This window comes from Zootoca vivipara, chromosome 12 (assembly GCF_963506605.1).
Source record: "Zootoca vivipara chromosome 12, rZooViv1.1, whole genome shotgun sequence".
NCBI classification, from domain to species: Eukaryota; Metazoa; Chordata; class Lepidosauria; order Squamata; family Lacertidae; genus Zootoca; species Zootoca vivipara.
In genome coordinates this window covers 41,847,167-41,871,223 of record NC_083287.1, presented here as the reverse complement: position 1 = coordinate 41,871,223, position 24,057 = coordinate 41,847,167, and the positions used below count along the sequence as shown (strand labels likewise).

At 42.1% G+C, this 24,057-nt stretch overlaps 1 protein-coding gene across 4 annotated transcripts in view; it reads left to right on the top strand.

The window, feature by feature from the left end:
- Window positions 1-24,057, top strand: part of PARD3 (par-3 family cell polarity regulator) — a 568,363-nt gene that overhangs the window by 417,346 nt on the left and 126,960 nt on the right. For all 4 annotated transcript variants that reach the window (XM_035129016.2, XM_035129014.2, XM_035129013.2 and 1 more), the window contains one exon: window positions 4,194-4,410. In XM_035129016.2, coding sequence (XP_034984907.1) covers window positions 4,194-4,410 — 217 coding nt within the window. The remainder of the gene's footprint in view (window positions 1-4,193; window positions 4,411-24,057) is intronic.

Below are 24,057 nucleotides of genomic sequence, written 5' to 3'. Positions count from 1 at the left end.
AATAAGACATACCCCGAAAATAAGCACTATCGCAAAGCCCCGACCGAGCGAGAGGCGAAGGCGCGGGACCCAGCAGGAGCTCCCTGCCTGCTTCCCCGAGCCGTAGCGCATCGGGGGACAGAGCCGAAGATCGGCGGGCGCTCCTTGCTGGGCTTGACAAGCCCGGGAAACAGCGCCCGCCGATCTTCGGACCTGTGCTGTGTGACAGGCAGGGGTGGGGGGAAGCGGAGATCGTTCTCCGCTCTCCCCCCACCCCCGCCTGTCACCAAAGATCGGCGGGCGCTCTTTGCTGGGCTTGACAAGCCCGGCAAACAGCGCCCGCCGATCTTCGGCCCTGTGCTGTATGACGGGCGGGGGTGGGGGGGAAGCGGAGAACGTGCTCCGCTCTCCCCCCACCCCCGCCTGTCACCGAAGATCGGCGGGCGCTGTTTGCTGGGCTTGACAAGCCCGGCAAACAGCGCCCGCCGATCTTCGGACCTGTCCTGTGTGACAGGCGGGGTGGGGGGGAAGCGGAGATCGTTCTCCGCTCTCCCCCCACCCCCGCCTGTCACCAAAGATCGGCGGGCGCTCCTTGCTGGGCTTGACAAGCCCGGCAAACAGCGCCCGCCGATCTTCGGCCCTGTGCTGTGTGACAGGCGGGGGTGGGGGGGAAGCGGAGATCGTGCTCCGCTCTCCCCCCACCCCCGCCTGTCACCGAAGATCGGCGGGCGCTGTTTGCTGGGCTTGACAAGCCCGGCAAACAGCGCCCGCCGATCTTCGGCCCTGTGCTGTGTGACGGGCGGGGGTGGGGGGGAAGCGGAGATCGTGCTCCGCTCTCCCCCCACCCCCGCCTGTCACCAAAGATCGGCGGGCGCTCCTTGCTGGGCTTGACAAGCCCGGCAAACAGCACCCGCCGATCTTCGGACCTGTCCTGTGTGACAGGCGGGGGGGGGGAAGCGGAGATCGTTCTCCGCTCTCCCCCCACCCCCACCTGTCACCAACGATCGGCGGGCGCTCCTTGCTGGGCTTGACAAGCCCGGCAAACAGCGCCCGCCAATCTTCGGCCCTGTGCTGTATGATGGGCGGGGGTGGGGGGGAAGCGGAGATCGTGCTCCGCTCTCCCCCCACCCCCGCCTGTCACCAAAGATCGGCGGGCGCTGTTTGCTGGGCTTGACAAGCCCGGCAAACAGCGCCCGCCGATCTTCGGCCCTGTGCTGTATGACGGGCGGGGGTGGGGGGGAAGCGGAGATCGTTCTCCGCTCTCCCCCCACCCCCGCCTGTCACCGAAGATCGGCGGGCGCTGTTTGCTGGGCTTGACAAGCCCGGCAAACAGCGCCCACCGATCTTCGGCCCTGTGCTGTGTGACGGGCGGGGTGGGGGGGAAAGCGGAGATCGTTCTCCGCTCTCCCCCCACCCCCGCCTGTCACCGAAGATCGGCGGGCGCTGTTTGCTGGGCTTGACAAGCCCGGCAAACAGCGCCCGCCGATCTTCGGCCCTGTGCTGTGTGACAGGCGGGGGTGGGGGAGAAGCGGAGATCGTTCTCCGCTCTCCCCCCACCCCCGCCTGTCACCGAAGATCGGCGGGCGCTCCTTGCTGGGCTTGACAAGCCCGGCAAACAGCGCCCGCCGATCTTCGGCCCTGTGCTGTATGACGGGCGGGGGTGGGGGGGAAGCGGAGATCGTGCTCCGCTCTCCCCCCACCCCCGCCTGTCACCAAAGATCGGCGGGCGCTGTTTGCTGGGCTTGACAAGCCCGGCAAACAGCGCCCGCTGATCTTCGGCCCTGTGCTGTATGACGGGCGGGGGTGGGGGGGAAGCGGAGATCGTTCTCCGCTCTCCCCCCACCCCCGCCTGTCACCGAAGATCGGCGGGCGCTGTTTGCTGGGCTTGACAAGCCCGGCAAACAGTGCCCACCGATCTTCGGCCCTGTGCTGTGTGACGGGCGGGGTGGGGGGAAAACCGGAGATCGTTCTCCGCTCTCCCCCCACCCCCGCCTGTCACCGAAGATCGGCGGGCGCTGTTTGCTGGGCTTGACAAGCCCGGCAAACAGCGCCCGCCGATCTTCGGCCCTGTGCTGTGTGACGGGCGGGGGTGGGGGAGAAGCGGAGATCGTTCTCCGCTCTCCCCCCACCCCCGCCTGTCACCGAAGATCGGCGGGCGCTCCTTGCTGGGCTTGACAAGCCCGGCAAACAGCGCCCGCCGATCTTCGGACCTGTGCTGTGTGACAGGCGGGGGTGGGGGGGAAGCGGAGATCGTTCTCCGCTCTCCGCCCACCCCCGCCTGTCACCGAAGATCGGCGGGCGCTGTTTGCTGGGCTTGACAAGCCCGGCAAACAGCGCCCGCGTGCACTTTATTAAAAAATAAGACATCCCTCGAAAATAAGCCATGTCGTGTTTTTTTGAGGAAAAAATTAATATAAGACATGTCTTATAATATGAGAAACACGGTACAAATATACCAAAATTAAACAAATTCCCAAACCCAACTAAAAATCCCTCCCACCTACCACACACACACACACACACACAAAACCCACATAATTTATTTATTTTTTGAAGTTGATAATAAGCTGGCAGTTGCCTAAAATAAAGTTCTTTTGTTGCATGGGAATTGTAGAAATGAAGTTATATTAGAGATTGTACGAAATGAATTGCAAAGCAGCAGGGAAGTCCAAACCTACTGAATGAGTGTGTTCCCTGACCCTCAGTGGATGAGATAAGAAAAGTCCTGCTGGAGTAGGCTGAAGGTCCATCTTAGTCCAGCATCTTATTTCCCATAATAACCAACAAGATGCTCTGGAAAGCTACTGAAAAATGTTATTGAAGTGTGAGGTATACATCCCTAAAAGCAATGTGACGCAATACAATAAAAGGCATACAAGTAAAATATGAGGGCAACAGCACTCCTTACTGGTTGCCCCCAAAGCAAGTGATATTCCAAGGCGTACTATCTTAGAACATGTTTGCAATTTTTCGCTACTGTATTGGCAAAGCTAAGGTAACTGATGATGATCACAAGTTTTGAATATTTAGTATATAAATAATGTGAATTGCACGAGGTGTGATTGATTGTTTTTAATAGGAAGGGAAATGTGCATAGAAATACTTCAATAAGCAATTAAACAGCATTATTATTATCATTATCCTTGTTGAATGTCAAGTATTATAAATTAGTTTTAATTAATTTGTATTTTTAACATTGCCTTAAGGCACAATGTCCTTGAGTCCTCACTTCAGATATTGCATTTTGCATCTTTTTCTCAGCCTTGCTCTATCTTTGAAAACCACTGTAATTTTCAAAGATAGAGCCCAGTGCCCAAGGGTGATATAGTATTACGGTATGTTTTACTTATTCACCAGCCTAAATGAAAGCCAGTGTGGGACTAAGTTGGTGTTTGGACTTGAAATGTAGGATTGTGCCTTGAATATGAACATGTTCATCTTTCATTTCAATATCTCAGTCTTCAAAGTGTATGTTGCATTAAGAAAATTTTTGCATCCTTCATTTTCTCCTGAAAATGGGTGTGAGGAATGAGCCGATATTCAAGGTTAAAATGGATAATTATGTTGTAAATATACATACTGTAGTAGATAGATAACATTGTAAACTCAACTGTCAATAAAGATATAGACCATGTTCAGATTAGCATATCTTGTCTTAATAATAATAGATTTGAATTTTTGACATAAAGTCCAGCCCCTTTGCCTGAGGGAGCAAGCAAACCAAGGTATTCCATTGCACTTTGTTTGCTATGATTAACATCTTTGGAACAAGCCAGGATATTAAGTCAGCTTCAAACCATGGTTTAATATCCTGGCTTGCTGTGAAGCAATTAAGCAATTAAGCATGAAATAGCAAACTATAGTCAATGGAGGACTCCCTAGTTTGCTTGCTTGCCTGCTTGGGCCAAGGGAGGATCAAATGAGCTATGTATATTTATCCAAAGACTCATTCATTTCTTGGCTTATTAAGCGAACAAAATATTGACCAAGCAAGGTCATCTTGTACAGTAAAATGTGTGCAGATTCACAGACCTCATATGTGGAGCAGAGAAAGTCATGCAGTTTGCCACCTGGGTGGTTTCCTGGAGTGTAGTGGCTGTTCTTTCTGGATGAGCAGATAAGGGTTGTTCAACTATTTGTCTTGAATCACAGCAGAGATTTTTTTTTAATCTCTCCCTCCACCAGCCCCTACTAAAATCACCTTACTCTTTCAGTGGAGGAAGATACTGAGGAAAGTTCACGATCAGGTAGAGAATCTGTCTCCACGTCGAGTGACCAGCCATCCCATTCGCTGGAAAGGCACATGAATGGCAGTCAAGATAAAGGAGACCGGAAAAAAATTGGGAAGGACAAGAAGAAAGATCGAGATAAAGAAAAGGATAAAATTAAAGCCAAGAAAGGAATGCTCAAAGGCCTGGGGGACATGTTCAGGTAGGATTTGTATAAGCAGCAGTAGAAATGTTGTAGCTTTTATGTCACATTGTTTGTGTTTTGGTGATGATTCATGCACCAGAGTTTGGACCTATGATTTTCAAAATGCCAGCAATTTAAGCATGTTTTAAAAGGACAATTTAATGCTCCTTCACTCTGTCATCATCTGTAACATGACTATAATTCTATCAGTGTGGGTTCTATTACGCCAGGATTGACACAGGTTTATGTCATGTTTTAGTGAAGCTGTTTATGAGGTGGAATAAAACAAGTGACATCTATGTTGCATCTGCTCAAGGATCAACATTTGTACAAAACAAAGGAATACTCAGTTAGCGCTGGATGTTTCTTGCATGTATGGTGATTCATTATTGACATGCTACTAAAACCCAGTTCACAGCAACATAGGCTTCTTGAAATGTAAGTGTTTAGAGAAATTCATGTTGAACCCTGGAGATCTTCCATGTTTCCCCTAGTTTTCACTCAACCTTTCTGGTTTTGATTTGGAATAGAGAACATTTCCCAATCTAAGTGAGGAGCTGGTACACATAATTATCTTGCCCTGTACGGCTTTAATTTTCAAGCAATTGCTATGCTCCAGTATGTGTGGATTTGACTTATTATCTATATGTCTCTTTTCCAGCATCAATGTTGATTTCAAAGCTGATGACAACAGTAAGAACACATTAGCAAATAAAAACACTTTCATCAATATAATCCTATCAAAAAGTACATAGCATATTAGTGAGCAAAAAAAAGCAATCCAATAAAAAATGATGCAGTTTAATACCAAAACTATAACAATTGGTAAACAATTTATCCAAAATGGCTGATAAACCCCAGCCTAGTACCAGCTGACATAATCCCTCTGGGAAGGGGGTTCTACACCAGCACAGTCCCAGCAGCAACTTTTCCCATAGTTTAAGGCACAAGGGAAGAGAGGCTGGTCTCACTCAGCCTTGAGATGGAACACACACTGCTTTGTGAACAGGATTCATTGAGCATTAACAATGTAGAGGCACTCAGCTATGTTACACTCAGTTATGCCACCTACAAGTGATGACTAAGAACAAACTCCTTGAAATATAGTACTGAGAAGGCTATTGGGAAGCCATTGAGGAGTATAGTACTGATTTCTTAATGAGAGGAACACTTTGTCTGTTTTTGTACGTGTCTGATGTGTTTTCCAGCCATGTTCTTCTACGGTATAAGGCAATGGGATGGGCAGCAGGGCAGCACCTTCAAATATTACATCACACCCTTTGTTTCAAGCTCTGACCCGCTCCATAGTGCATCTACTAGTACAATTTTTGCTTTGAGGGAGTACTGTATGCTTTCGGTTCTCAAAATATGCCTCACCTCCCAGCTTCCCTGAGGGAGAATTAGTTAGCCACAAAGCTATAAAGTGACTTCCCTAGATCCCTACTAGATCTCTCGAAGTTATGCCTTCCCAAGGGCTTCCAGAAGGTTTTCATAACAAAATGCAGTTTTGTGCTGAGTGAGCGCCAATAAGTTGAGACTGAATCCTGACAAGGTGGGGCTCTATGGACTGACAAATCTAGGGTTCAGGAATTAGGCATTCTTCTAGTTCTGGATGGGCTTGCATTCCCTCTGAAAGAATGGGTACATCGTCTGGTGGTGCTCTTAGATCCATCACTGTTGTTGAAGGTGTACGTGACGGGTTAGCTGGTAAGGTAGTTATGGCTGTTCCTAGACAGGCATTACCTGGCCACAGTGATTTGGTAACCTTTGAGATTTGTTCAGAAGCTGCAGCCAGTGTAGAATTCCAAGGCTAGGCTGTCATTTGGGACTGCTGATTGTGAACATACCACACCAGGCCAAGTTCAGGGAGCTTGTATTGACATACAGTACAATGGTACCTCGGTTTAAGTACACAATTGGTTCTGGAAGTCTGTACTTAAACTGAAGCGTACTTAACCTGAAGCGAACTTTCCCATTGAAAGTAATGGAAAGTGGATTAATCCATTCCACATGGTCCGTGGAGTACTTAAACTGAAGCGAACTTTCCCATTGAAAGTAATGGAAAGTGGATTAATCCATTCCAGACGGGTCCGTGGAGTACTTAAACTGAAAGTACTCAAACCGAAGTGTACTTAAACCGAGGTATGACTTTACAGTGGTGCCTCGACTTACGAAGTTAATCCGTTCCGAAGGCACCTTCGTAGGTCGAATAATTTGTAAGTCGAAAAGTGCCATTGGAAACGCGATTTCCCATAGGAATGCATTGGAAATGGAAAAATTCGTAAGTCGAAGCAACCCCACCTAAAAATTTGTAAGCCGAAAAAACCCTATCTAAAACCGCCGCAGTTTCCGTTCGGATTTCGAGAAATTCGTAAGTGTGCGGCCATTTGCCCCACTCGTAAGTCGAAAAATTCGGTTGTTGAGTCGTTTGTAAGTCGAGGTACCACTGTATAAAGCCCTATATAGATTGGGACCTAGATATCTAACAAAGCATCTTCTTTATGAGGAAGACCCTCTTACTGCCACAGTTAAGTGAAATTCACCAAGTGGCAACAAACAAGACAACCTTCTCGATACTGGCACCTTGTTTATTCCTTACCTTCTCAGATACAGCTGATGCTAACCCTTTTGAGTTTTCAGTACTAGCTGCAGACCTACTTATTCACCATGGTTTTTTATACAAGGATTGCAGCATAGCTGTTTTATTTTTAAAGTTGCATTTTTTTTTTCTGTTTTGTTTCAATGAGTATTATGTATTTGGTTTTAATGTAATGCACACTGGGATTGCTTTGGCAAGAAATGTTTTAATTAGATAAGACATGGAGCCAGGAAACTATATAAACAAGGTTAAAATTCTTGGTTCAACTATGTAGCTGATAGGGTGGTCTTTGGCAAATTAGTATCTCTCAGCTTAGCCCACAGAGTTGTAAAGATGTCCTACTCTGCCCTCATTCCTTAGAGGATGACCAAAACACAAATGTACGTAAAATAACATAATCACCAAAATTGTTGTATTCCCTTGATTAGGAGACCTTTTTTGCCCCCTGTCTATTAGTCTTCCACTCTTTTTTTAATATAGGATTACCACTTTCCTGATTTGAGTTCTTAATCACTGATCCACCGCTTTTTAATTGGTTTTTATCAGTTGTAGTTGTTTCTCTCTGTGTGTTTCTAATTGTTATTTAAATTGTCTTACTGAATATTTTCTCACTCAGCCTATCCCCAAGAAAATATATACAGTGGTACCTCTACTTACGAATAACTCTACTTACGAATGTTTCTACTTACGAAATACGAATGGAGCTCCGTCCGCCATCTTGGATGCGGTTTAGATAGGATTTTTTCTACTTACGAATTTTTTCTCCCAATGCATTCCTATGGGATTCGACTTACAATTTTTTTCTCCTTACAAATGTCCGTTTGGAACACATTAAACTCGTAAGTAGAGGTACCACTGTAAAACATTGGCCAGAGGTATCCAGGGAGGCTCTTGAGTGTGCTCCACAATAGAGGCTGTCCAGCATGCCTTGAGAAGATAGATGGGCATGCACAATGTAGCGAGAGTTTGCTGCAATAGAAATAAGCTTTCCTTCATCTCTTACCTCTTTGTATATGTTATTTGTGTGCAATGCCATTTCACACAGCAGCTGTGCTGTACTTTCAGCCTCACCCTGATGCAGGGCCATACTGGCAGTGAGGTACTTGCCTCAGGCAGAAGGTCGGGGGTGAGAATTTGGAGGGCAGGAAGTGTCAGAGAGCTATTGGATAATAGAACTGTGTGTGCTACCTCCAAAGATACCCTGCTGCATGCAAGTGTGGTGGAGGTTGCTGTCCTATTGCCAGTGTGTTGTGAGGATAACCATGATCGTTGTGAGGATAATCTGAAGAGAAGTGTCATGTACATTGAAGTGTAGGTGGGTTCAGCAATGATCCAAGACTGAGATTCAACTCAAAAGAGATTTATTGGAACATAATAATAATAATAATAATAATAATAATAATAATAATAATAATAATAATTTATTTATACCCCGCCCATCTGGCTGGGTTTCCCCAGCTACTCTGGGCGGCTTCCAACAGAAAAATAAAACACAATAGTCTATTAAACATTAAAAGCCTCCCTGAACAGGGCTGCCTTCAGATGTCTTCTAAAAGTCTGGTAGTTGTTTTCCTCTTTGACATCTGTTGGGAGGGCGTTCCACAGGGCAGGCGCCACCACCAAGAAGGCCCTCTGCCTAGTTCCCTGCAACTTGGCTTCTCACAACGAGGGAACTGCCAGGAGGCCCTCGGTGCTGGACCTCAGTGTCCGGGCAGAATGATGGAGGTGGAGACGCTCCTTCAGGTATACTGGACTGAGGCCATTTAGGGCTTTAAAGGTCAGCACCAACACTTTGAATTGTGCTCAGAAACGTACTGGGAGCCAATGTAGATCTTTCAAGACCGGTGTTATGTGGTCTCGGCGGCCGCTCCCAGTCACCAGTCTAGCTGCCGCATTCTGGATTAGTTGTAGTTTCCGAGTCACCTTCAAAGGTAGCCCCACGTAGAGCGCATTGCAGTAGTCCAAGCGAGAGATAACTAGAGCATGCACCACTCTGGAGAGGAGACACTCAGCGGGCAGGTAGGGTCTGAGCCTGCGTACCAGATGGAGCTGGTCAGGAACAAGAAGGACACAAGAATGACAAACGGGGCCAGTTGGCCCAGGCGAGACACGCACACCGCCTGTGATAGGTCACCTTAATGCTACAATTAGCGAATCACAACACTGGCCTTATCTCAGCAAGGATTGGCAGCCTGTCAGCTACTAACAATGTCATTGGAGGGTTTTAGAATCCTCTCTGTCTTTTGTTATGCAGATGAAGAAGCTCATGAGCCTCCAGGAGGCTTGAAGGCCTAGGTCAGTATACCATGCATACATAACATACACCACCCCTGACCTCCTTAGAAGATGAGTGGGATAAAGGTAAAATCACCGGGGTAGGGGCTTATTTCCTATTTGATTGTTTTTAAGGGCAAGAAAGGGCATCACACTACGTCTTAAGTATGGTAATGCAACTATCCACGAGAGAGCCAGCTTTTTTAAAAAGGAAGACAACAGACATTCATAACTTAAGGTGGGCACAAATCTACCCAATTAAATATAATAAACTGTAAGATAATATAAGTTGTGGGTTTATTATTGGGATATAACCTTGTTTCTTAAAAGCAGCAACCAATGCAATCATTTTCCATATATTATCTGGCAATTTGTGACATTTATTTGGGTAGATTTGTGCACCCCGTGATAGTTTGGATCCAACTCTAGCCTGTCTCTCAGCTACATTTTTTTAGGTTTTAGGGAATTAGGCCCTGCCAGGGTGTCCCTAGGCATAAGACAGCAAGACACAAAGATACATATTCTGGGAACAACTCTCTGGTATGGGGTGACTCGTTGCTTTGTAAATATCAGATTTTCTTCTCAAGAATAAGCAGTTAGTTGTAAAAGCAGCACGGACCCCATGAACCAATAAAGTGCAAGCTGCTTCCCTCCTTTTTTTAGTTACTGTCAACTGCCATGTAAGCAAAGCCTGTCTTTCCTTGTCCTTAGCTGCTGTTGTATCATGTCACATAAAATATTGAAAAATCTGTTTCTCTGGCCTGATGTTCAAAGCTGTGCTTTCCCCCTTTTTCTCTCCTTAGTTTGTGTTGCTTTCTCCTCCCCTCTCCTCCTTGCTGTTTCACAGCTACAGATGTCTGGAAGACTGAATTATTTGACATTTTTTGTTTTTCATTTTTTTAACTGCTTGTCTGCTCATGTTTTTCTAATGGCTGGTATAGAAGTAGCATGACACTAAAGGCATGATTTGCCAATCTTTTTGGACCCGGGGCACATTGGGGTGTAGTTTAGTTGGTTAGAGCAACTAAACCTAATAATGCTAAGGTTGCAGGTTCGATCCCTTTAGGAGACAACTGCATATTCTCACATTGCAGGGGTTGGACTAGATGATCCCCAGGGTCCCTTCCAACTCTATGATTCTATGAAATTTAGAGAGAAATAGTTATAGTAATATATAATACAATTAAAATCCATTGAATAACATAGGGGAAGTATTATAATTTAAAGAGAAATACAGTACTGTAGTGGAGACTGTGAGCTCCGTCTGCTATCACAGTGTTACAGTATTCATTTATTTTTTTATTTATAATTTTCATTTCTATATATATTACAAAAATTATTCAATCATAATTTTAACATTTCAAACTCTGACTCCCTTCCCCCTCTTTCTGTGGTTCTTTACATTTCTTTTCATCTTCCTGCATACTCCAAATTATCCCAACATATTATTTTATACAGTATATCTATTCATCCCATATATATTTTGAAACTGCAGGTTTTTACATTAATCCTGGCAGTTCTTAATCTGTTTACAATTTGTTTGTAAATACTCAATAAACCATTTCCATTCCTTTCCAGTTTCGCCATTTCTGCGTAGTCCATTAACTTTTGTATCCATTCTTCTCTTGTCGGGACTTCTTCCTTCCATTTTTTTGGGCAAATAACATTCTTGCAGCTGTGGTTGCATACATAAATAAATTTCTCTACTATTTAGGTAGTTCCCACCAGCCCATCTGGTGGACTTTCTACACTGGATGTAGTATTGTATTTTTATAGATACAGTGACCAGCAGTTTCTGTAAGGAATAGGGGAAACCAAAGGAGAGGAGGTAGGAGGGTGAGAAGCCAGGTAGGGAAAAGTGTGAAGAGATTAGGAGAACTGTTACAGGAATAAATAGATTGATTCAGCTTTCTGTCTAAAGAGGTTTCTTGTTAACTTGTCTAAAGAGGCCTTCCACCCCATGTGCCAAGTTCATTTTGTTCTGAAAACAGACACTAAATCAGGAGGCCTTGTGGTCTAGATTAGGGTCATAGTATGATCTGATTAATTTTGAATAATACATTGTTGTGGTTTTGTGATTGTAGTGCCTCAGGCCCACAACCAATGCTCCTTCCTAGCTGGGGATTTCCAGGTGTGGCTTCAAAGAATTTAGGGGAGCGGGGAATGATACTTCCCTTGTGACCAACAGTAAGTTCTTCACCACATTGCCAAACCCCAAGGGTCTCTGTGTGCTTTAGTATCCTTGAATTATTAGCATCATAGGAGTACAAGTTAAAACAGAAAGCTATTTTTAAGTTCAAAGAAGCTGTTCATTTATTTATGATGCATATACTGCCCTTTGGTGAAAAATTCCCAGAGCAGATAATACAAAAATAATTAAAATACAAATAACAACACATCCAAAGAGTCACAAAAGCACAAAGTCAGTGAGATTTTAAAAGCTAGATTAAAAATAAAATAAAAATCAACAAGATTTGACTAGTTGTGGCAAGTATGTTCCTTAAATAAACAAAACATTGTGCAAAAAGTGCATGTTTACATGGAAGTTTATACAGGATATATGAAAACCAAGTATAAGGGGAAATTAATCATGAACATCTTGAACTAAATTAGTGGTGTTTTTTATATGCAATATATCTTGAGAACATAAAGCCCTGCTGGATCACACCAAAGGCTCATCTAGTTCAGCATTGTGTTCTCACATTGGCCAAGCAGTTACCCATAGAAAGCCTGCAAGCAGGATATGCATGCAACAGCACTCCTCCTAACTGTGGATCCCAGCAGCTCATATTTAGCCTCCAACCATGGAGGTAGCCGATAGTCATCCTCCATGCATTTTCCAATCCTCCTTTAAAGCTGTTGAAGTTGGTGGCCATCACTACACCTTGTAGTGGTGAATTTCTTAGTGTGAAGAAGTACTTCCTTTTGTGCATGAGCCAGTGAGGTGTAGTGTCAGAGTAGGACTTCGGAGAACAGGATTATTGTCCCCACTCCGTCATGAAGCTCACTGGGTGACCTTGGGCCAGTCACAGTCTTTCAGCCTATCCTTTCTCACAGAGTTGTTTGTAAGGGTAAAATGAAGTGGGGGTAACTATGCAAACCACCTTGAGCTCTTTGGAGGAAAGGTGGGATATAAATGTGATATTAAATAAGTAAAATATCCTGAAGCTTCTGGAATGGTGACCCTGAGATCACTGTTTCAGCTGAGGAAACAGTTCAGTTATCCTAACTCACATGTGTCTGAAAATTTTACACAATGATCACAGCCTGTATATATTAGAAAATGAGATACAATGTCTTAACATGTGAAACCGAGAAACTATTTCCTTTATAAACCCTAAACCTGCAAACACCTATCTTTAGAATTTGAGCTGTGTATTATATTCCACACTGCTGTTCTTGTTTAAAAAAAGTAAGTATGATTGAGAGGGGGTTTGCAGAGTGTGGGGTCCATATATCGAAATATTCTGTTTACGGCGTTTAAAACATCGGCTGTGCAGTGTCTTGCTTTCAGTATTGTAGATTACAGATGGGCAAGCCATTCTATTGGGAACCAATGCAAATGAAATATTCCCATATTACCATTAAATTGAATCCTACAATTACATTTGAAATGATTACTGGGAGCCTTGCAGTGTTGCTCCATCCAGTCCTTCGAGAGGAAATGGATAATTTAGTTTAAAACCCTGTTTAGCTGAAATCAGATATACTGTTGTCTCTTCTTGTACAGCCACTTCCAAAGTGCACAGAACACGTCCAGATTCATAAACATATTATTTGGAGCTTTGAATTACACATTCCAGCCGCATTAGCCACCTGAGACCTCTGACTGGGCATTTGGGAAAACAACATGCACAGACTACACTTTCCCATTGCGTAGCTTGCAGGTTTTATTGTCTGCTCCATGATTTTAATTTACTGTGGCTTATTATGTCTGGGGATAGTTCAAACGCTACTGAAAAAGCAGGTGTTTTCTTCTTTTTAAGGGTGGAAATCAATATAAATTCATAATTTTCCACTGTTTTAGACGCTAATCAACCCACAATTCCAGCAGCTACATTTTAGATGTTTCATTAACTTTATAATTTTTCCTTGATTTCCTTGATTGCAAATTTGATTTATGTCCCTTAATTGGAATGGTTTCTTAAACAAAGAGAAGTAACTAAAAGCTTGGTGTTTTTAATCACCCTTTTGGTTCATGCTGCTGTCGAGTCTATATTTGTGTTTTTCTGCTAGTATGGGTGGTTTTTTTATATATCCACTTCTCCCTTTTTTTCTTTTTAGACTTAGGCAGGAGATGGGCACCCTCAGCACATTAGGCTTCAATGCATTGAAAGCATAGAGGATCCTCTGCAAGGATTATTTCACAATTTAAAAACTTGAACTTGTATATCCAGCAGGGTATAGTGTACAGTTTTTAATCTGAAACAGGATCATAGTTTTGGTTTTCATGCACCAAAATAAGTGTCAGATTGACCTGCTACTGAAACAAGTCCATAGCTCCTGATAACATATTCTCCCAGTATTCTTCTTTGCTTGTCAGGGAGTTTAAGCGGAGAACCTCTGACATCGACAGCACAGTATCTGACTGCAAAGCAAGCCCAGAGAGGCACATAGCGTGACAGCTGAGCCTTCTAAGTCCCTTCCTGACGTTTTGGTAACATTTCTTTACAGACCTGCCATCTGAATATAAAATGCAAGTGTCAGGCGTGACACCTACTTTATAATCTCTGTAAAGCAAACCTTTTCGAAGGAGAATTTGTTGACAGTTCAGAGATTCAAAGTCAATTTCAATTCAAGCCTGTGTACAAGGTGTGTGCCCCCCCCCCCAATCTCATCTGCAACTGATGTGAAAATTGAAGGCTGGTGACTATTCAGCCCATAGCGAAGTATGGTACTGTAAATAAATATCTTCCTGAGGGTTGAGGAATCTGCTAGATGAAAGAATATGTTAATGACATTCCTCCCAGTGTATGTTGGAAACATTTCTTTTGAGATTTAATTTGCTATACTGATAGTTGCTGGATTTCTGCAATAGTTAGCATAATCTTTCAGAGCTGTTTTTGTAGGGTTTTGCTTTGTTTTATTAACTCTTAAGCCTTCTGGAAATAGCCTTGTTGAAATTAATGTTTGCAATGCCATATTTATGATTTCAGGAGGAGACATATATCTGTGTATGGGTGTACACATTGATCACATAAATAAATTAAAGCTTGAGTGCTTCAGATTGACACATGCTTGAGTGATGAGCTTATGTTTAGGGATACAGCTTTAACTTTAATATTTCATTTCAGCCTATATAAGCAATAGTCTTGGGTTCCCATTGTGTTGGAATGCTAACATGTCTTGAAAGGATATCCTTTTGTTAATCATTGGTTTAGGAGCAAAGAGTTGCTTACAAAGGAAATAGCCATTGCATATTAGCCTTTGGTCATAAACCAGAAACACATACAGTAGTTTAAAAGCCTTATTGCTATAAAATGTACTAAAGCCTTGGAAATTGAGGTGTGGTGTTTCCTAGGCACAAAAGTGTACTTTGGCTGTAGCTTAGTGAATGCATTTCCAAATTCTGGTCTGATAATCATTAGTATACAATATGCCCACTGTAGTTGTTGAAATTGCAATTAAAGATACAAATCTGTAGTAAAGAATGCACCATCCAGGCACAAGAGAATTTTTTGAGAAACTGAACAGGTACAATATATCATTAGGGAAAAATGTTCAGTGGTTACAAAATGTAGAGAGTCTGTTGGGTGGAAATTGGAAAACCAGGGAGGAATAGGAATGGAATGGCGTATCCTTGGAACCCTGAACAGAAGTACTCCACACTGCAATGTTTTGTTACAGGCCCTATTTGTACATCCATAGAATCTTGTGAACCATTAATGTGCAGTGGAACCTCGGTTTATGAACACCTCAGTTTATGAATTTTCGGTTTACGAACGCTGCGGACCCATCTAGAACGGATTAATTCACTTTCCATTACTTTCAATGGGAAAGTTCGCTTCAGTTTATGAACGCTTCAGTTTATGAACAGACTTCCGGAACCAATTACACCCATGCTTCGGGTTAAGTACGCTTCAGGTTGAGTACTCCGTGGACCCTTCTGGAACAGATTAATCCACTTTCCATTACTTTCAATGGGAAAGTTCGCTTCAGTTTATGAACAGACTTCCGGAACCAATTGTGTTCATAAACCGAGTTACCACTGTACTTGTTTGTGTAGATTTCTATTTTCCAGATTTCCTTCTCTAATTACAGTTCCTCCAGCCGCATTAGCGGTCTCTAGGGTTCTCCACCTGCTCAGAGCAGTGTATGGGGGTGGGATGTGCACACGCAGGCATGCAAGAAACTTTGAGCATAGGACCATCTCTGTGTTTGGGTTCTACATATGATAAACAGTAATAGTTTTGGAAAGGGCACCACCATTTCGTTGGGATGGGATGCCCTCTTCTGTACAAATCCTCTTTTTAAGTATCGCTATAAAAGCAGGAACTAGCAGCAAAGGGAAGATGCAACGACAGACATGTATCAATGTCATCGCTTTGATAGCTTTCAGGTCAGTATTTTTTGAGAGCTGCAGTAAACCTTTTACTATGCAGTAACATTTCAGTATACCATGACGAGCATTTAATCACAGTTAACTTTTATAACCTAAGTGGCAACTTGCACTAGGTGGGAGGGTAGGAAAATTCTGCTGCACATAGAATAAAACATGTTGATGAAAATGAGACAGTCCCACATCAGGAAAAGCATATGGGCTAGTTTGGATGATGAGTGGTACAAAATAGCTTTATGGGGGAAATGGTGCTGTTTAAAAAAGTAGAAAAGAGGAGGCACCGATTCTCCTTGTTTTACCTCCACCCCAGGAAAATCAGTAGCAAAAGTGAACTTGGCTCAACTTAGGGCTAGTTTTTTTTTACAAAGTTTTGCATGGGAGAGATTTAACAGACCCTCTCCCCATTGGTTTCAAGGCTTCTTTACCAGTTACAGTTACAATAAATGACTTTTGTGTCTCCTCCAATAAGTGGAGTGGATGTACATATTTATTTTGCCACATTACGTTGTGCTAGGAAAAGCATCTGTCTAAACTATTGGACTGCAAAAGCACCGTCAGTCAGCACAGAAAATATGTAGCTATATGCACCAGTAGTCTGATGCAGTATAAGGCACCTTCAGATGTCCTGTATTATCTTTCATTCATTTCCCCATCCAAGCCTTCCTTGGTATTTCGAAATGCCTAAAACCAATCCAAATTAACTTTTCCCTGCTTCTGCATAAGCTTGGGATCAGCTGACTCTTCTCTGTAAGCACTTATTTGTTGATGAATATGCAACAGCTGCTCTGTATACCTGGGCAATTGCTCTGGATAAATCTGAAGCAATGGCCTTTGGTTGATAGTTGCAAATTAATCAAGTGCAAATTAATCAAGAAGTGCATCATTTAGATCTACTTCCAAGCCATTCGGTGGAATATAACGTTTGGTACTGTAGTTCCCGTTACACATTTGTGAAGGACATGAAGCCCACACAGCTGTTATGGTTCTAGAAATATATATTTCCCATCTGCTTACTCTCTTGTTATGTTTGTTGTTGTTGTTGTTTAGTCGTTTAGTCGTGTCCGACTCTTCGTGACCCCATGGACCATAGCACGCCAGGCACTCCTGTCTTGCACTGCCTCCCGCAGTTTGGTCAAACTCATGTTCGTAGCTTCGAGAACACTGTCCAACCATCTCGTCCTCTGTCGTCCCCTTCTCCTAGTGCCCTCCATCTTTCCCAACATCAGGGTCTTTTCCAAGGATTCTTCTCTTCTCATGAGGTGGCCAAAGTATTGGAGCCTCAGCTTCACGATCTGTCCTTCCAGGGAGCACTCAGGGCTGATTTCCTTAAGAATGGATAGGTTTGATCTTCTTGCAGTCCATGGGACTCTCAAGAGTCTCCTCCAGCACCATAATTCAAAAGCATCAATTCTTCGGCGATCAGCCTTCTTTATGGTCCAGCTCTCACTTCCATACATCACTACTGGGAAAACCATAGCTTTAACTATACGGACCTTTGTCGGCAAGGTGATGTCTCTGCTTTTTAAGATGCTGTCTAGGTTTGTCATTGCTTTTCTCCCAAGAAGCAGGCGTCTTTTAATTTCGTGACTGCTGTCACCATCTGCACCATCTTGTTATGTTGGAATACCTTAAAAGCTGGAGAGACAAGGAACATTTTCAGTGTCCTTTCTGTGTTCTCCCTGGAATGGGTTCCTAATACATTGAAATTGAATGTGCAAATCAGTTTTCAAGGTCTAAAGTAATACTATATATTGCTTAATTTATTCAGCAGAGGATATTCCTTGGGAAAGCTACATCAACAACGATTTTTCTAGTAATTGACAGGAAAATGCTAACGTATAAAAATGTTTTACAGATAATGAGGTCTGCAGGGAACTTTTAACGTTTGGGAGGTTCCAGGTGAACTGTCAAGAGCTTGGTTAACCTTTTGTGTGCATATGTAAAACTTTGCTGTAGAATCATTGTATTTAAAAGAAGAAGAATTGATTATCACTGACTATTATTCAAATTAAGTTGCCATGAGATAATTTCTTATCCACCACCCATTCCCTTGATGTTTCTCATGGACATGGTGACTTGCAGTTTTCTTTTGTTACATTTGTAAAATCTCTTCTGTGCCCAAAAACTAAAGAGAAAACTCAACTTATAAGGGAAATTCAGAGCCTGATGAGGCTTTGCAAAACTGTGACTGATTCTACATTGCTGCCCCCATATTATTACATTCTGCTTCCTGTTCCATTGTCAAAAGGTAATTTGTCCAAAGTTTTGAAAGTTTAAATACACAGTGTTGACTGGATCACCTCCAAGTGTATGCTTATTGAGAAAGAATGTTCAGAAGCTAGTGAGACAGGGCTTACCTTTGAATTACCCATGCTGGTTTGGTTTCAGCAAGACTTGTTCTTCTGTATCAGAGGTGCCAACATGTTTGGACTAGTGGGCAAGAGAGTGCTGGGGACATCTCTCACAAAATGGCTGCCCTGGAGGAGGCATGGCCTAACACAAAATTTGAGAGACAACCAAATCCATCAACTCCATATCTTTATCATGGGATGTCAGCTATGTCTTGCTGGTCCTGACTACGTAGATAACATGCACACTCTGTGCTGTTATTGTCTAATAACAAGGAGCATTCCTCAGTACCAGGAAAAATGTGCAAGTAATCTGCACCACTCACATTTCACAGAAATTGGTTGCCATCATTCGTGGTGCAGTAGTGCCTGTGCATGTTGGGTTGGCAACCTCTGCTCTATAGGCATGGTAATTCTATTTTTAATAGTGTTTTCCACCAGTTTTTCCAGAACAGACATCCAAATGCTATCTGGGTCACCTTAAAATTGGTGTTACGTTAGTTGCTTTCCAGTTCTTAGGTATTAAGACTGATTTTAGAGGCAGACTACATATCTTTCTAGCAAGTTTTTGCCAGAACTGAGATTTGAACCTAGAAGATCCTGGTTCAAAGATCAGTTTCTTAAGATCTCTAATTGTGGTTTCTCTTTTACATCCATAGTTAATGACATATTATGAAAAAAAAACGCCACTGTGTCATTGCATGATTGTTTTAAGTTATAGATTATTACTATTTTATGTGTTATCCCTCCTTTTGAAATACCTTAGTAACACTTCCTCTTTTTGACAGCATCCCCCCAAATAAATTGTGTTTGTTTTTACATCCACATAACTTGAAAAGTTGTTTTTACATCCACATAACTTGAAAAGTTATGTCCTGTGTCTCATTTTTATTTCTTATATTGTCCCCTTCTGGGAAAATACCCATAGTTTAAATTGGAAGAAAACCATGGTAACCAAATGCAGTAAGATTTGTTGGCTGTGACATGTCAAAGTGTTGTTTTTAACAAAAGAAGCTGATGGCAATGTTCAAATGGACCCTTCTCATCATATGGCTGCTTTGCAGCTCAATCAATCTCTTATTATTATTATTATCAGAGTTATTCAGGCAGAGGCAGTAGCGCTAGTATTTCTCATAATCAGCCCTTGAGCCAGATGTAATTTGCAATTTGTAGCATTGTATTTTGAAACAATAATGCATTAAAATGTACAGAGCATGGAATTGGAAGTATAGTTGCCAAGAGGACATATTGGAGAACAGGCTACGGCCTGAATGCTCGTAAATGGACACTGCTGATTTTAAAAGGACCATAATGCAAATTTATTAGTATCTAAATTGATTTAGAGTAGCTGCCATCAAAGTCTCTCTCGTTTCACAGGCTGTACAGCTAAACGGCAATAGAATGAGTGCAAATTAACCATCTTTACACGTGGTTTTTAGACACCAAACCTTTACTTAAGAATCTGTTGTGTAATCTTCATATTGCTTACGTTTGACATTAACTACTCATGCTAAATCCAGCTGATCTCTTCAGTAATATAGGCAGGTGTCTTAACTGTATTGTTTCGCAACCACTAAAAACTTTTTTATTCCTGTGAGTATACCCAAGCATGTAATTTTAGCATGTAATTTTGAGACATGGTTTTAGTAAGTGTAACTGTTTTATGATTACGGTTATACCTTGGAAGTTGAATGAAATCCATTCCGGATATCCATTTGACTTCCGAAACATTCAGAAACCGAGGTGCAGCTTTCGATTGGTTACCAATTGCTCAGGCACACTGAAAACAATAGCAGAAGCCATGCCAGACATTCAGCTTCAAAAAAAAGTTCAAAAACCGGAACACTCACTTCCGGTTTTCGATCATTCTGGAGCCGGAACATTTTACTCCCAAGGCGTTTGGGAGCTGAGGTACGACTGTACTGGTTTTATTTTACTCCCCACCCCCTCTAACTTGTTATTGGTATTTTAAGGTCTGTTTTAGAGTGTTTATTTTAAACCATTTAGAGTAAATTCTAGTAAGCGGTAATAAATGTTGTTAAATAAATAAATAAATGTCCAAATATCCTCCTGTTTTACTGGCTGTGTCAAAAAAAATTAATTTCCATAGCCAATACAATTTGGATATTGCTGTCTCTACAGGCCTTTCTAAAAACCTCTTTTTTGTTATTGTTGTAAATATCAACTGTTTGTGACTTTTACAATGTCATACATGCATGCTACTTACACATGCAATGTGATAGGTATTCCTGAGTATAAATGCTATATGAAAATGTGTGGTGTTTTATGAGCTAAAATTGACTCCCAAGTTAAGTATATCTCTCTCTTATTTACAGTTGTTTAATAGCTGTCAGCATCCTGCTGCCTAGATCTCTATAGAGTTCCCAAGTGTTTAGTTAGCTAACAAAGCACCACAGCCTTGATTGGATAATACTGACTGGAAAGAGAACATTTCTAAGTGCATTAAGTGACAGTAATGTAAGGATATGTTGTCCATTAAGAGTGCATTACCCATTAAAAGCAGGTTTAACTTGTTCATATCTTCCAAGCTGTTGTTTTTTAAGCACAAAAAACTCTCTGGAGCTGAGCTCTGTGCATAGTTCAAACCATATCAAATCTGTTACTATCAGGACTATTGAGTGCCAATATATATTAAAAATAGTAGTTCTTGGGTTTTTGTGATTTTGCTGTTCCTAATCAACCTTAGAAATGCATGGGTTTTACAACATTTCCATTAAAATTCAGTGTTCAATTTCTGTGGTTGCACTCATCACTGCTGATTACCAAGACTCTTATGTTTCAATAGAAGCTTTTCTATTCATAATCCTTCCTTCTTGATTCAGTCATTGAAGCGGCAACCTGCTATTTAACATATTATAGTTTACTCCTTTCATGTAATTTACAAGAACTTTCAGTATTTAATGCATAGGACACAAACACCATGGCAAGGGAAAATACTAGTCCTTTGTCCCAGTGATGTAAATGTTGAACTACACCTTTCCAGTATTCTTGCTCCAGGATGCTTTTGATAGCATATTCACCCCAAAGTGTCCTTAGTGTCACGTCACTTAATAAACAACATACATACATCTCTTTCGGTACATAAACATGCTTTTGAACAAAGAGAACTCTACATAAAAGCTAGCTTAAAACTACTTAGTTTAAATTAAGTGGAAAGATAAATGACACACATTATGCCACTTTACCCCCTGCACCAATTTAATCCTTCCCACCTAAAGGCCAAACCTTCCCCACCAGTTGCAGCTCTTCCAAAAAATGCAATTGTCAAGAGTTATCTTCCATGTAAGCACTAGACTACATCAACTTTACTTAATTTATAGATGGTACTTTGGTGGTTGACAGTTTGGAGGTGTTGGCTCTCACTTTTAAGACCTAGATTTCTAAATCTTTGTGTATTTTTTGGCTCAGTTTTATGTTCCTTTTCTACTGCTGGAATTTGCTGTGCAGGATGGATATTATTAAATCTTATTCTGAATGTTGGTGTTTCTTTAAAGGGATTCTATTTGTTTTATAACTTTCTGTTAGCCACCTTGAGTCTCTTTTGAGAAACAGATGGGATAGAAAAATTTAAAATAAATAAATACATCCCCAGATTTTATTCCCATGCATAAACATTGGTCAGGGTTGTCATAGCCATTGGTGGGGAGGAGTTTCTTTTCACGTTGCCATGAACGTGAGACAGACAGAAGAATACCATGCAAACCAGGGTTCTCTGTCATAGAGAAATGCAGTTGAGGTCACATTTACAAAATGGACTTGGAACTTGTAAGACTTGTATTCAAGTGTATAAGAAACATTGAATTGTTGGGTCTGATCTCCTTGCTGCTGTTTTCCTTTTCAGTTGCAGAATTATCTTTTCTTTTTCCCCTGACTCATTTCTCAGGATAAGTGGTTTCCTGATTTGCAAAGCATGCATTTGCAACCTGCATTCCCCTACTGTCCTTTTTGTGAAGCAAATGCATGTTGTGGATTTCTGGGTCTTGAACCTCCAGCAAGTTACCATAGTAACAAATTGCCAACCTGAGACAAGAACCTAGCTGGGCAGTTGTTTGGGGAGACTTTTGTAGAAGGTAGCAAGTGGGAAATCTAGTGGCAAAAAAAAGTAAGGAAAATAAAGTGAGAAATAGCTGTCTAAGATGGATCAAGGACAAGAGAATGAAGGGCAGGATTTTCATTAAGCTGTCACATAAACTAGGAAATATTTTGAACTGTGCTGTTTAGAATATAATACATAGGCTCTGTACAGAGAACCAAGGCAACTTGTCGAAGTACAGAATGTGGCCTGTGATATGGCCCTGCTCCTCTATTCCATATGTTATTTCTCCCTGGTTAACATGCCACCTGCCCAGGCATGTCTTGTGAATGTGGAAACCAGAGGATTGCCATTTCATTTTTTGCATGTTTAACATTCTTTTAAACATGCAAAAAATAAAATCCGGAATTGTATAGGAACATAGGAAGTTCCCTTATGTTGCCTTATATATCAGGCCATTTGTTCATTTAGCTCAGTATTGTCTGCACTTACTGGCAGCAGTTCTCCAGGGTTTCAGGCAAGGTCAGCCCTACCTTGAACGTGAGACCTTCTGCATGAAAAGCAGATGGTCTGTGGCTGAGCTTACAGCCCTTCTCTCTATCATTTACAATGATACACTGATGGGGGAAGGCACACCTGGCAAACAACTCCCAGGCACCTTGCTATTAACAGCACAGGAGAAGCACCATTCTGGAGAAGCATGATCTAGGTCACTTAGTTTTAGCCTTATGTCTCTCAGTTAGAACTTGGAACAAATATTAGAAGTGCCATGGGGTTGCTTTGGGAAACAACTTCTGCTAAGGCAAGCCATCCTCACTCAGGTTGTAACATGCAGTGGGACTGTCACCATCCTGTTTCGAGTGTTTACCGTACGTTCTCACTGCATATTTCTGGTATTGGGAGGGATCAGTAAACCTGGATCCATCTGGGAAATGCTTCTTTGTGTTGCATTCATGGCAGGGAACATATCTTGAAGAAAGGACACTTTGGTGGTGTATATAGCTGGCCCTGCCACGCGTTGCTGTAGGTCCCCAGTTCCGTTCCCTGCAAACCTGAGCTATCCCGTCCCTGTCCTGCCCCCAGCCACAATGCAGGCGAGTCCCCAGATCGCAGGTTCAGCATTCTATTTCCCAGGATGAACTCTGTCCCGCCCTTGGAGACGCAGCTTCTGGGTTCCATTTCCCAGCATGCCTGGCAGTGTCTGCTGTCTGAGTTTTGAGGTCCACAAAACGGGGTTTTACCTTGCGCTAGGGTGTCATCTGTGTACACAAATGGTACGTGGACACTCGGTTATTCGCATGTGACGTTGTGTCCAAATTTCATTGGCATTGGTAAAGCGGATTTGGTGAGAGGTGGAGACCAACACACAAGATATATATATATATATATATATATATATATATATATATATATATATATATATATATGTGTGTGTGTGTGTGTGTGTGTGTGTGTGTGTGTGTGTGTACACATACCACAGTGGAATGCTAAGAAGATGGCTTTTTATCATTAAAATGTGAATATTTTCTTGTTGAAAATAGTGGCTATATAAATATGCATATTATGATGATGTGTCGGAAATCTCTTTGGTATTTTAGAATCAAGCCATTAAATCCTTTTTTGTTATTGTGAATACAATCAATGTTGTTATTTCTTTATCTTTTCTAAATGATGTCTTACCTTATTCTAGGATTATGTTGGGCCATTCTTTTACATATACTTACAAAATGTTAAATATATATAACATAAAATGCCATCTGTTTTGATTATAGAGTAGGAACTGTTGCTTTGAGCATTAAAGTGCTTTGATGGCAGACTGAATGCTGGCATT